Source organism: Ochotona princeps, chromosome 19, assembly GCF_030435755.1.
Source record: "Ochotona princeps isolate mOchPri1 chromosome 19, mOchPri1.hap1, whole genome shotgun sequence".
Lineage (NCBI taxonomy): Eukaryota > Metazoa > Chordata > Mammalia > Lagomorpha > Ochotonidae > Ochotona > Ochotona princeps.
This window is the reverse complement of record NC_080850.1, coordinates 28,605,026-28,619,761: the sequence shown is the minus strand read 5'-3', so window position 1 is coordinate 28,619,761 and position 14,736 is coordinate 28,605,026. Positions and strand designations below refer to the sequence as shown.

The 14,736-nt window shown below is 43.2% G+C and overlaps 1 protein-coding gene across 6 annotated transcripts in view; it reads left to right on the top strand.

Moving 5' to 3' along the window:
* ARHGAP26 (Rho GTPase activating protein 26) overlaps positions 1-14,736 on the top strand; it is a 412,073-nt gene that overhangs the window by 304,248 nt on the left and 93,089 nt on the right. For all 6 annotated transcript variants that reach the window (XM_058677831.1, XM_058677832.1, XM_058677829.1 and 3 more), the window contains exon 18: positions 6,388-6,547. In XM_058677831.1, coding sequence (XP_058533814.1) covers positions 6,388-6,547 — 160 coding nt within the window. The remainder of the gene's footprint in view (positions 1-6,387; positions 6,548-14,736) is intronic.

Here is a 14,736-nt window from a genome sequence, read left to right as displayed (position 1 = left end):
TGGGCTTCCCCCACCCTAGCATCTTAACTGCCAAACCCAGCACAACCCCTCCATGACTTTCCTTTGAGTCTCTGCAGAAGAGTATCTCCTTAGCCTCTGCTGCACTTGCTTGTGGTCGTGTGGGAGCAGCAGAGAGCTGTGGTCAGGAGGATGAGCTCTGTTGACTGGGTTCTCCTCCTGGCGCTGCCTTCATGAGCTCTGTGGCCTCAGGCAAGTTGCTTCTTTGTGCTTCAGTTTCCTCCTCTGTTAAAGAATGGCCTTGGTAGTGCCTGCCTCAGCAGGTGCTCGGAAGATAAAGGTTGTATCTAGTACCTGTGATCAGCACTCACTTGGATACACAGACTTCTCTCTTCATTACTGTTCCCACGATGGTATTACCTGTGGTTAGCAAAATGCCCCCATGCCAGGCCAACTTGGTTATTTGACCCTGATTGATTGTCCCAGTGGAGGTCTCTTCGGTTGCAAATCTGGTGGTATCCAGGCAGCATTAATCCAGAGACTGCAAAGGAGAAAACATCACACCCATGCAGGTGCTGCACCTCATTGCTGCCTGGTCTGTGATAAGAATGAGTTTGAAGATAGTGAAAGGAGCTACATTAACAACCCTGGCCGGGCCATTGTTTTGGCAATTCAAGATAAGCTGCTGTTTGCAATATCTGCATCATCCTGTATTGAAGCACTGGTTCAAGGTCTAAGAGCTTGGGACTCTTCCATCCATGTAGAAGGCAAGGATAGAATTCCCAGCTCCTGGCTGTTGTGGCCATAAGGGAGAGTTGAACCAGGAGATGGAAGATCTCAGTCTCTCCCCTTGTGTGTGTTGCTCTGCCTTGTAAATAAGTATATTGTAATGTAAACCAAATTTATTTTTATGTTTACAGATGCCTACTATTTTTAAGAAAAAATGGAAATGTTAGCTGCAAGGACGCTTTCATTCCATATTTTTAATTTCCAGTGACTCTCAGCCTCAGATCTTGGAGCTCCCCCCAAGAGAGTGATAGAGAGAGAGAAAGGTGATATGTCTGTGATTTAGGTGTCCACCTATTTACACACATTCACAATTGGCAACCTTGGACCATCGTGGTGTACCTGCCTGTGTGTGATAGAGGAAGCACTCCAAGATCGTGGCCCAGCCCCCAGTTCTCAGGCTGTCAGGATGGAAGTCTTACCATTTAGAGGAGAGCTTGTTGTGTTTATCCATGGCCAGGGAAATATCCAGAGCTGAGTTTCCCAGCGTGAAGACTTTGGATGGTTATGGGAGAACGTGCTGGACAGGCTGGGGGTCTGAGCTTGATGGTGCCATTGTTTTGGCTTTACAGAAGCCCCTCAGTATAATGTGCTAGAGATGCTGTTAGGGAAGTGAAGCAAAATAAGTACTACTGTACTTTGACCTGTTCCATAGATTTGTAGTATTTCGTAACTTAAAAAGAATGGAAATATATGTAGAACAGAAGTTGTTCAAATACAGGTGTGTAAGGCCAGAAGCAGATCACTAGAAGCTCCTAGAAGAGGGTATCAAGTGAAACCACCAACTAGCAGTGTGTCTTAGATTGGCACCTGCTTCTGCTTGTACCACTGACTTCATTACTGCTGTGACAGTAGCAGCTACCATGTATGAAGCCATTGTCTCATACATGATCTTACATCATCACACTCTATCAACCTTCCAATTCTATGAGGGAGGCATGACTGCTGCAGTTTTATGTGAGAGGAAACAGATTTGGAGGAGCCAAATAATTTGCTTGTCATTTAGTGAGGAGTTTCTTCTTGACTGCAGCCACTATACCACACAGTCTTCTTTGGCCTATTTTCCGTATTTATAAATTGGAGATAATATTTGCACTTTGTACTCTTACAACAGTGTTTTTCAAATTATAGTTCATGGTGCAAAGGTGAATTATGAAATCAGTTTAGAGGGGAAAAACAAAGTATCAGAATCACACGTATCGTTTCTGAAACTTTATTTCTGATTTGATGTGTGCATGCACTTATGAATATAGGTACATATGGTCTGATGACATATTGCATGGGAAAATGTGAAAATTATTTTCTATCTTGTGTCATTGTTGATTTGGAGCTGATATTCTAGATTTATTATGAAGATCAGATGAGCACAAGTAAGTTATTATAGAACTTTTTGTAAGGCCTTAAACTCCCTCAATTCTAAGTTCCCATTTTATTTCACTTTAGAAACTGAAACAAACAAATAAAGGATGATAAGTAAGGATGATAAGGAAGTGAGGGAGAATTGTCCTTCACCCATGTGCCTCAGACGGCAGGGCCAGTCTCACTTTCTAGTGTCCGGCAGAACACAGGCTCAGCTTTGACTTTGCTTGACAGAGTGCTGCAGGCCTCTCAAGAGGAAAGCTGCTTGCAGATACCACTACAGACTTACGTGCTGTTGGAGTATTTAGGACTGGTCTGTGATTGTAATGTACTGCCTAGCATCCACAGAGCTTTTTTTTTTTCAAAGATTTATTTTATTTTTATTACAAAGTCAGACATACTGAGAGGAGGAGAGATAGAGAGGAAGTGGAGCTGCCGGGATTAGAACCAGCGGCCACATGGGATCAAGGCGAGGACCTTAGCCACTAGGCCACACTGCTGAGCCCTCCACAGAGCTTTTATTTGAGCTTTGGTAAGACAGATGTGATCCCTATAATGCAGGGCTCTGCGTGTGGGATACCAAAAGGGTTGGCTATTCTTATTCTACCTGCTCAGGACACCCCACTACCGCTGTCATAACGCTTACCATCATCTGGTAGTGCTTTGCCTCCTTCTGGCTCCCAGAGAATATCAGACTCATATAGAGTCCTCATATGTTTTTCTTTAAAAAAGTGGTAGGAGACGCCTCTGCCACAGCCATTGTCATCAGAACATGCTCTTAACTGATCCATCGCATTTCACGTGGGCGCACCATGGAACTTGGAGTCCAGATGCCTCAAAACCTGCTTTGACTGTGGACTGCTTCTCAATCTGCCCCAAACACAAATGGTCCTAAAGGAACAGCCGCCCCGAAATGCAAGTTGTGTGTATAACGTGTGCAAACAGTCTCCTCAGCCTTCCAAGGATGGCTGTACGGATGTGACAGTTTTCTCAGAAAGCACCTCAGCAGAGTCGTCCATGTGGATACAGGGACCAGAAAAACCTGTGCCAGAGACTCGAGTTCAGCATATACTGCACAAGAAAGTGTTGTGTGTGGATTGTAAGTCAAGACTGGACACGACTTTCTGAGCTGTGAGGAAGAGCTCAGGCAGCTCAATTACCAAAACAAAAAGCAGGCTCTCAGTGTTTTATGGGCCTCGCTAATGAATGAGTCCCGTGGCCTATGCTGGACTGGCTTCCCAGCTCCCTGCCAGCCTGCTTCCCACACGTCTGTAAATCCATCAAGCCATGATAGATGGCTGGTGCCAGCAGAGGCTGAGGTCTGGGCTTTTCTCTTCGGGGTGCACAGAGATCTCAAGTCATTAATAATTCATTCTGGGGTAATGAACCTGACTGTACCAAGTTGTGAACAGTAATAATCAAGTGACAGATTAGTTTATTAGTTTTTTGTGCCAAAAGATAATGGTAGTTAGGAATGAAAGGTGTGGTTTTTCTCTTGAAAGTTTCCTAAGACTTAGATTAGGGTATTTTTTAAGTTCTAGAATGAAACAAATCATTAAAATAGAAATGAATTATGTTAGGTAGCCTCAGGCCTATTTATATTCCAAGTTGCTGATGCAGAATTACTGTACCTTTTATCCAGATACCTTGGGGGCATTGAGGCCTATAAATCATAGTAATTATTACTCATTGATTAAATCTGAGACATAGAACACAGTTTAAGACAGAGAAGGGAGGTTGGGATAGTTGAGCTGAATTCCCCCCAAATCATCATAAAGTTTGTAATTTTATGAGTAAGTAGCTGGGTTGAGAAGGCTGCTTTATGTCTCTGCAGAAACTTCCCTTGCCTTCTGAACATTTGTTTTTGCTTCGCTACTAAGCACAACCCTTAGCAACATGCAGGAGCAAAGTGATACTTCTGCCTGTATCAGGGGTGAACAATTAAGGAAGGGGAGAGGGTAGTACAAGAAATGAAGGGGTCTGTGGGAGCTAAGCTCCGTAGGTCTCTGCGAGAAGACAGAGCAGTAAGAACATTGCAGGCAGAGGAGTGACAGAGTCAAAGGCAGAGCATTATTGAAGTAGAGAATGCAGAGTAGATTATGAAAACACTTTATTTCCCATGCATGATCCGCATCTTCTGCATGGCAGGGTTCTGCAGTGGGTGTGTTATGTACCCCCAACTCCTCTTGTTTTCAGAGACAAGGAACTCAAAGCTTAGACCTATGGAGTCATTTGCCCAGGGACCCAGAACTGGAAGGTAATGGAGGAAAGCTTGATGTGACGAAGGTGTGCAATTTGCACATTCAGATATATGTTAAACAGTGGACCCACTAGAGGTTTCTATTCATTATCAGAGCAGCTAGATAACAGAAGCTAAGTATTTCACAGTTGGCCTACCACTGTGTTTTCTGCAGCACCCTGGAGAGGTGTGAGACTTGTGTGCTCAGTGGCTGGGTTTCAGACAGTAACTGGTGGTAACCCGAATCTGGTTATGAGGCTATTGGTTCAGTTCATTGTTGTGTAGAGAAGCACAATGGTGAACAGTGATCATCCTCCAAACTGTGTATTTTTATATTGGTCTGTTTCATATATATGTAGCTTGTTGATTCACTTGTACAGGGACTTTTGTGACGAGAGGTCAAGCTACTGACTTAGTTCATTTGGGAGGGGAAGTATCAGGACACAGAATTCCCTTCCCACACATAGGAGCTGATGGTGAAAGCAGTGATGTTAGAAGCAGCCTATAATTATGCATACCTGGTGATTGACTGCCGCGCGGAACCATGTATCAAATGAGAACTTGACCATGTGCATTAACTCTGGCAGTCTCTGGAGATGCACTGTAGTTCCAGACACAATGGGGAACTACATGTAAAACCAAGATGTGCCTAGGACCAAGGAAATGTTGATGCATTATCCTTAAATAGAACAGCCGTGGCCAAGTATACCCATGGACGCTCTTTCTCCTGCAGGTGTTGTTTAGTGATCCAAAAGCCTAGCCACAGAAGTTTCATACTCCTTGCCTCAGAGGAGGGAGTTAGATGAAAACCCCTTGCCATAAAACGATTTAGAAAGGGACGTGTGTGCTGATAAAGCTGGTTGATGTCTTGTTTCAACAGAGGTTCAAACTCAATATTTAGTTTAAAACTCAACATTAGGGCAGTGTGAATCCTCTTCCTCTTACAGAATGGAAGTATAGAAGAGAAACAGTGCAGGCATTTATACACTTCTGAAAGACTACTCAGGGTAAATAAGACCAAATGCTAGGGAGGTACATCTTTGCAAACTGCCAGTCTCTGCCCAGTTTCCCTCTAGTTTCAAATGAGTAATAAATGGCTTTGGTTTTTTTTCCCCCTAGCAGGTGATATAGGGAAATTCCTGATATTTCCTAGCAATACTCAGTGTCATTAACATTTGCCTTAATTGTTGCCGGAAGATAATTTGCATATTTGGGGGAGGGAAGAGAACTAGCACATGAACAATTGGGTTTTATTGCTGAGTTGAAGTGGCCTGGGCGTGAAGTTGGGATATGCGTTTGGAGCCAGTTGTTGACCCAAAAATATGCATTCGTATTTAGCAAGTTACTCAGCTACAACTGGTCCTGTGTGTTCCTTCAGTTTTGTGTATAAGTGACAATATAAGCACAGCCATCTACATGAGTACATAGTAGTACATTTTTGTTTCTCGTTATGCTGTATGTTTCACTTAAGTAAGTTAAATGTTTAATTTGATGGAACTTTAATACTGTGAGTCTGAAGTACTGAATTTCCTGACTTGATTTTAAAATCTAGATCTGCCCATTTTAAAAATTAGGGCTATTTTGTGCCCATGTTTGCAGAAGTATTAAAGCCATTAAGAGTTTTTATATTTGCACTAGAGAAAATGCTAATGAGCTCAGCGGTTTAGGCAGCGGCCAAGTACATAAGTTGCAGCTAAGAGAGATTAGCAGTTACCAGGTCTTGCACAACAGGGATTCAGATGTGGAAGGTTTGTAGTTTGACAGCTAGTTCCTTTGGCTGGTTGGGCATTTTAGGTAAAATGAAAATGGTCAGGAGTGTTGCATCCTGACATAGCAGATAGTCTAGGTGATAAACATTTCTGTCGCTTTGGTGGACAAAGATACAAGTAGAAAAGTCTCACTGTTGACTTTTGGCACTTAAAGTTGTGGTTTCTGCTGAAAGAAGTTTCCCGTAGGAAGGTGGGAAGAGTGTGGGGATCATGCCCAGGTCAGTTGACTTTGCATACACCGCTTCTCTCATTTGTGTCTTTTTCCTTTCTTCCCAGTGTTGCTAACAATCATAAGCAGAATTTGATGACCGTAGCTAACCTTGGCGTGGTGTTTGGACCCACCCTTTTGCGACCTCAGGAAGAAACTGTAGCTGCCATCATGGATATCAAATTTCAGAACATTGTCATCGAGATCTTAATAGAAAACCATGAAAAGGTAATCATTCCCTTGGGGGGAGACTGTGAGTTGGTTCCTCAAGCTGATTCAGGTTTGCCTTGCTGAATGACTCTTCCTCTGTGATGGCCATGAAATTGCCAGCAGTACTGGTAAAGGAAGTGGCAGTGGCAGTGATCGTCATAGTTGTGGTAGGCCAGTGGTGAGCAGCCATGTGGACCATTCATTCTGTCCTGAGGACTCAATTTACCATCACAGCATTCTAGTGAAGGAGATGATTAGAGCTCCACTTTTCAATGTCCTTTGCCTATTTTTCACTTTGTTGTCTTCTTGGTTATTTATGGTGGGGGGTTTAAATATTGGATTTATAAACTTACATTTGTGTTGTCTATATTTTTGCTATAGTTAGCTGATTTTCTGAATGATTCTTTTTTTCGTATGATGTGTGCATGTGTGTATAAGTATAGCCTGTCATTTTAGTGCATTGTGTTCTTAAGAAGCCTTTTCCCACCTCCCCATCCCACCTCTAACCTCCCCCACTGCCTGGCTGCCCCCCACCACACACACACGTGAGGAAGCATGCTGGCATAGATGCCCTTGTAAAGCTGAGGGTGGAAGACTTAAGGCCTCACTTGTCTGTACCACTCCATTGCTGCCCATGGCAAATCCCTGTGTCACCGCTCAGAACTTGCCCCAGAGTTCGCTAGGGCATCATTTGGCACCTACCACTCTGGCAGTCAATAAAAAAAAAATGCGGTTCTTTCTAAATAAAAACTTGGCTTGGACAAGTTAATTAATTATGCTCTATAATTCAGCTGAGATGGTGAATTATACATGCAAAATAAATTAGAGCCTGACCATTTCTCACCATCTCCACTGATAACACCAATGGACGCCACCGTCACTTCTTGCCTGAATTATTACGAGTGCCTCTCCATTTGCTCCCTAGTTTCCACCCTCAAGCTGTCTGTTCCATCAGACACCAGAGTATTTTTAAAATGATAATTTAGATCCTGGCAGTCATCTGCTAAGAAGCATCAGTGGCTTCCCATTTTACCCAAAGTAAAGGTCAGAGCATTTACAGGTCCTATGGGTCCTTCCTGCATTCTGTGCACTGTGTGTTACCTGACCTCACGTCCTGCATTCCTGCTGATACAGCAGGGGTGCTCTCTGCTGCAGACCTTCCCAGCTGCTGTCAGCTCTACCTGGAACACTTGTTCTGGGTGAGGCCTTTCTGGATCTTTCTACCTTAGCCAACTAGCATTCCCACCTTCCAGCTTGCCCTTTCCCCCTCTTTATCTGTTTGCATTGTACTTCCTAGTGCACAGTGCAGTTTGCTGACTTAGCAGGCCTATTGCCTTTGTATTCTTCACTTGGCACTTGGGAGAGTAACTCAGGGCATTCGTGGAAAGTGAGTTGCAGAGAATTCGAAATATTTTTCACCAGAATAACATATCTTCTTATTCCATTTCTGCAGACTTCCTGCAGGGCTCTCCTGTGTTTCCTAACAGGGTTTTTGTCTGTTTTGTACACTGATTGGTCCCATTTCCTCAGCAAGCTCTTGGTGTACCAGGGCTGGATGAACGTGACAGCTAAACCTCCAAAATGGTGCACCATCCTTTCCTGCTGATATTCACTTCCTTCAGTCATCCCCTCTGACTCTGAATAGCACTGACCTGTGGGATCAGCAGGTGTTATAGAAGTAATGGTGCATGACTTCTGAAACTGGTGCTAACAGGCCTTGCAGCTTTTGCTTTGGTTTCTAGTCTTGCCCACCCCAGGAGGTAAGCCCCCATGTTGTAAGGACAGCATGCAGCCCTGGTGAAGAAACTGAGGCCTCTTGCCAACAAGCAAGCAGACTTCTAGCCGCCTAAGTGAACTGCCTTAGGTAGGAGTAGACTGTCCAGCCTCCACCCAGCCCTCAGGTGAAGCAGCACAAGCTGATGTCTTGAGGGTCTCCTTAGAGACCCTGAGCAGGAAGCATGCTAGTGAGCTCTTCCAAGAGTCGAGGCACAGAAAAGGCAGGAAAGAGGAGTGTGTGTTGTTTTAAGCTACTAGGTTTTAGGACAAAGTTGTTATGAAATATTATGTAACATTCAGAGAACCTGTCAGTATAAACTTTCACAAGTCAGCAGGCATGTTCCACCAAACTGCTTAAGCAATAGAATCCCTACCTCTACCTCCCACCCCAGCACTGGTTAATATCATATAGAAATGAAATGATTTATGTGAGAAGAATGTCTTTTTTCTGTTTGTAGCTTTGGAGCCCAGCCCATCTACCTCCCTCAAATACAGAACACACACCCGAAACCCCAGTACAGAAGTTGCATATAGGAGTTTATGCAACGTGTAATTAAAATGAACTTGTGGAAGGAACAGAATAAAACATTCATAGGTAGTTAAATAACTTTGTTTAGAATGCGAGTTTAAATCCCATACCTCCGTTTTGCACAGATACCACTGAGCATCCTAATTACTTAACCTCTCTGTACTCAGAAACGTATATTCAGTGGTGTCCTACTGCCATACCATCCATGCAATATCTGTGACTGGGGAACAGACATTCACCTTCTGTTCACATGGCAACAGTTTGGTGCCCTTCAGTGTGCCCCCTGTGCAGTGACTCAGCCTCCAGGATCCCTCAACTTGTATCTCTGTGTTCAGCTTTACAGATTTTCTGCAGTCAGCCAGCAAGTAGGGAGAACAAGAGAACATGGAAGACTGTGTGAGATTTCATGTGCTGGGCTTGGGAGACACCTGCTGTGTGTTTGCTTTTCCCTGCATTCCATTGGTCAGGTCCCATTACGTGGCTACACATAACTGCAGTGGAGGTTAGGAGAAGCAACCTGTATGCTCAGGGGAGAGGAAGCAAGTTTGATGATCAATTGTCAGTCTCTCACTTTGTTAATGTTTGTGTGTGTGTGAATCAAGTGAGCCGATTGATGTGAAGAATTTGACAAAAAGCAAAGCTTCAATAACTGTAAACTGTTGTTTTTAGCAGTGTCAGCATAATTCTCTGAAAATAGAACTCATGTTTTCCTTCCCCTAAATGGTATTTTTTTATTATTTAAAAAATAACTCAGTAGTTTTAAATGTTAAGACCAATCTCTAAAGAAGGAACATTTTGATTAAATTTCTTACCGTAAGAACATACCTAAACTTAATAAGAGGCAGCATCTAGTGATGTTTGAACTATTTGGGTATCTTTCAGTCTTTCAAAGCCAGAAAACTTTCAGAAATAACTGGCAAGAGAGAGGGATCTTATGCCACTGGGAATAGAATAGTAGCTGGTAGGGTTTGACCTTTAGAAATAGAAGTGAACCATGAAATGCATAGGCTATAAATACATGGGCAAGGAGTTGATGATAATGCTCACCTAATTTGATGGGTCATAAATCATGTTCCTCTCTGATGTTGATTTGGTGATGTACGTCTAAGAAGAATGTTGTAGGGCTTCATTGTGTGCTCTTCTCTCTTCCTCTGTGCCAGAGACTAGGATGAATCACAGATTTATGTCTCTGTGAGAGCCGGTGAAGGAGTGTGAGGGAAAGTGCTCCAGGGACAGAGGCTGTGCCAGCATACACATTGAGGGTCTCACAGAGCTCATGCCTCCCCCGCAACAGGGATTTTCATCTGGAATTCATGTTGGACCAAAGTTGTATGCAAGACTTGCGTATGTGCTGGGGAGAAAGCCTCTATTATTTGTCAGATTTAGCTTTACATGATTCCTTTTTGCTTGGTTATTTTTGTTTGAAAGGAGCAGGGAGGCAGGCAGGGTGACAGACCCAGTTAGATCTCCCATCCATTAATTCACTCCCTTAATTCCCTCAGCAGCTCAGCAGCTGGGCCGGGCCAAAGCCAGAAGCCCAGATCTCCATCCATGTCTGTTGTGTGGATGGCAGGGATCCATGTTGAACTTTCAGCTGCTGCCTCTTAGAGTGCACATTAGTTGGAAGCTGGAATTGGGGGTTACAGCAGGATTTGAACCAGGTACTCTGACGGGATGCTGGTATCCCAAACAGTGCATCACTGTGCCAACTGCTCGCCTCAGTAAGTGTAGCTTCAGGACTGGCCTGAGGAGATTGACTACCTCTGTCTCTGTTGGAAGCTTACAGTGTTTGCCCCACTGGAGCCTTAAGTATCTGAAGCCATGCGCTGGCCTATTGTTTTCTGGAGACAACACTTGGGGCAGACTCCCTGCCAACAGGGAGTTTCAGCCATCACTTCCAGAGCACTTTTCTGTCCTTTAAAATTTCCAGGATTAAAATCTTCATTGATAATATTTAGTGAACATTCTGGTATATTTAGTGACTGTAATTTTCCAGAATCACTCACACATAAATATATAGAAGTGACAGCTTTCCTGTGTAATAATTAATGTTGTGTTTGGGCAGGGTCTCGAAATCCCAGTTGAAGAAATATATTGTAGCCCCTCTCTTTGACCATAATCCTGTAAGGGCCTATCCCCTCCTCCTAGAACTGTACAGGTTCCACACAGTTGTTGCTGCAGCATTCTCTTGTCAAAAATATTCCATGTAAGGGATTTGCTTTGTGTCTTGCCATACTGATTTGAAGCAATCTAGGCATGAATTGACGGTTGTATTGAAAAGAGGGAGCCCAAGGCTCCAGCCAGTGGACCTGCTCCATAGAGAAGCCGAGGAACCACAAATGCCTGTTTTCGTTTTCTATTGTGACATAGCAAATCATCTACAAACCTAAAGACTTAGAACACTTTGATGCCAATCTCTCAATTTAGTGGGTTAGAAGCATGGGGAAGGCCCATATGCCCCTTGTGGTATCAGCTGCAGTGGTTTGACCTGAACTGTAGTATCCAAGATGATTTGGCACTAATGTGTCTGGGACTTTGTTGTTAGCTGTTGGCTAGAACACCTTGATTCTTCACTCTTCTCCCTCTCTCCTTGTGATCTCCCATGATTCTAGGATCATGAGGAACTGGTAAAACCTGGGCCTGGAAAAGTTGGAGTGTAACTTATTTCACCACGTTCTCTTGATCAGAGCAAGTCACAAGTCCAGCCAGATTTAAGGGGAGGGAGCTGGACTGCACCTCTGGATGGGAAGAACAGCTGCATCTCTCTCTCTCTCTCTCTCTCTCTCTCTCTCTCTCTCTCTCTCTCACACACACACACACACACACACACAGGAAGAGAGAGAGAATTGTTGGCTGCCGTCTTTACAGGTGATGGCTCATAGGTGGTAGATTTAGTTTTCTTTAGGAGAAGATTTTGGTTTCCTATTCATGGCTTGTGCTAAACATGAGCAGCTCCTAGGAAAGTACTCTTCTGTCTCTTTTCAGTGTTGCCACAGTGTTACATGCCAGAACCTTTGGTAGTGGCTAGTTCATTCCCTCAGGTATTTGCGCATTTATGGAAAACTAACTCAGTAACTGTCTAAAACTGGGGAAATATTTTTGTGCTTGATTTTTTTTTCTAAGACAGTGGAGTAGGGGTTCTTGCTCTCTGGAAAATTAAGTTCTCTAACCTGACAAAATATCTACTTTCCAGTAGAAGGGAAAAGATCCCTATTCTCACTGGCTTTTTTTCCTTTTCTGTCTCTGTCTCTCTTTTGCTAAGAGTTAACATTAGATTTCCATTTCAAGATTTAAAAACAAAATGACCAGGCATTTTGTTCCACAGTTGGGATGCGTGAGTGATATCAGCGTACCTGGCTTTCGTTACTGGCTCCAGCTCATGATTCCAATTCTTGCAGACTCTGGGAAGTAGCAGTGATGGCTCAGATAATTGAGTTCCTGTCATCCACATGAGAGACCTGGATTGGATTCCCAGTTTCCTCTCTAAGCCATCCCTGGCCTTGGGCATCTGCAGAATGAGTCAGTGGACGGGAGCCTGTCTGTCCATCTCTACTCTTATCCTCTCTCATGACAAATGAAGATCGAAAAAGTAGAAACCAAGATGAGCTCCTTGATAATGTCAGTAGCACATCCACCCACCTTCAGGCTGGTGTCTGTGAATACAGAAGCATCCCTTGCTGTGCCATTCCTCTCACAAAGCACCCACCTTTATCTCCTTCATCAGAACCTTGGTGATGTGTGTGTCTCTCTCTCTCACACACACACACACACACACCTTCAGTTGTCCACCTGAGACACACTAACCACATACCCTATCAAAGTGATTCAGCAACTCTGTCTTCTGTCTTTCCCAACACACCCAGAAGCGGGGAAGTGTTTCACATACTTCTGAGGCATACATATCTCAGAATAAGAATCAGCAGGAGGGAAAAGCCAGATCTAGGGGGAGCTTGAGGTGATATTTATTTTCCATATTGGCAACACATACTAGTTTGTATTCAGTTGAAGAGAAGGGTCTTTTTAATGAACATGGTCGAGAAATGTAATAATGATGCTAGTGAAAGCTGATTTTTACTTAACAGCTTATCAGGCACTCATTACAAGGGAACTGTGTGAAGCAGCTTTATGGCCAGCATTTCCTCCAGTTTCCACAGTAACTCTTTGAGGTCAGTGTTCTTAGGTTTTTTTCATAAATTATAAGCTTGAAGTATAAAGAATTTATTCTTTTTTAAAAAAAAGATTTATTTATTTTTATTACAAAGTCAGATATACAGAGAGGAGGAGAGACAGAGAGGAAAATCTTCCATCTGATGATTCACTCCCCAAGTAAGCGCAACGGCCGGTGCTGTGCCAATCTGAAGCCGGGAACCTGGAACCTATTCCAGGTCTTCCATGTGGGTGCAGGGTCCCAAGGCTTTGGGCCGTCCTCGACTGCTTTCCCAGGCCACAAGCAGGGAGCTGGATGGGAAGTGGAGCTGCTGGGATTAGAACTGGTGCCCAAATGGGATCCCAGCACATTCAAGGCGAGGACTTTAGCTGCTAGGCCACTGTGCTGGGCCCAGTATAAAGAATTTAAAAAGCAGTTTCTTAGGAGATAGACTGGATTGGGACCTAGGATCACTTGCAGAACTAAGAATCCACTGTAGTTCATCTCTTTTCACTGCAGTAAACACTTACTGAGTTCCTGCTTTGGGCCAGAGATAAATAAGATAGGTTCTTTTTTTTTTCCTAAGGCACTCTTAGTTTTTTTCTTCAGGGAATAGCTAATCATAGTACAGTATGCTAAGTGACATCTGGTAAAGCAAATGAAGCATTATGGCACCACTGAGGAGAAATAATTGAATTCTGCCAGCACTGGGCTATAACGGTAAATAGAAGTTTTCCAGGCATTGCAAGAACAGAGACGAAGAAGACAGCTTTCCATTAATCAGGTTGTATAGATTAGACCCCATGGTTGTGAAAGGATTGTACGCTATGTATGTTCGGAAGTGGCATGAAGTGATGCCAAACAATTGCATTTAGGCTGTTTTTCAGGAGTTTTGAAAACCATGGGGAAGCATTTGAATGTACTCCTTAAAAACAGAGAGGTCCCAGACAGTTCCAAATAGAGGAGTTAAATGCTTATATCAACACTTCGGAACCATACCTCTAGAAGCTAATTGGTGGAGTCAGAACCATTCGTTCATTACAAAAACTGTAGAGCTGACCATAGTATTATAATCCTGCAGCTCAGAGAGTGCAATCTTTAACCTGCAACCTTCACTTCCAGAATAGAATGAGATTCTGATGCCTTTACTTGGTTTCTTTAACCAGACTTCCCTAGAGGAAATGCTAGCTCATAGTGTTTCCATCAATGTCTGTACCTTGGGGTCCCCTTCATTTGTAGGAGAGCTAAATAAGACTTCAGAGTGTATCTCCTTTTACTTGTCATCACATTTGGAGATGAAAACTTAGAAAGAAAAGATTTTTTACTTTTACTGTACTGTTTTAAAGCAGTGGTCAGTTATTTAAATTACCATTTCCATATGAACAGAATTTTCTCCACGAACTCTTAGCTTATCACCCTGAGTCTGGAAACATGTAAGCAAATATTTGGAGTCATAATGGAAGTAACCAATGCTTATATCTTCTAACACATATTTTAAAACAAAACCAAGTATCTAATACTACCATTGTCCAAAATACCTGAAAGCCCAGAAATTCTGGTGTTTCTTTTTATTTGTTTCAAGTTTTACTTCAAGGGCTTTGGAATTTGAAAGTCATTATAATAAGAAAACCATGAAGAAAACAGACTATCAATCTGAATAATCCTATTGAATACCTAGTGTGAGCACCAAGTCCTGAGCAACCTTGCATTCCCAGTCCAATGGTAGTGAGTTTAGGAGTGCTTAGCTTTTATTGT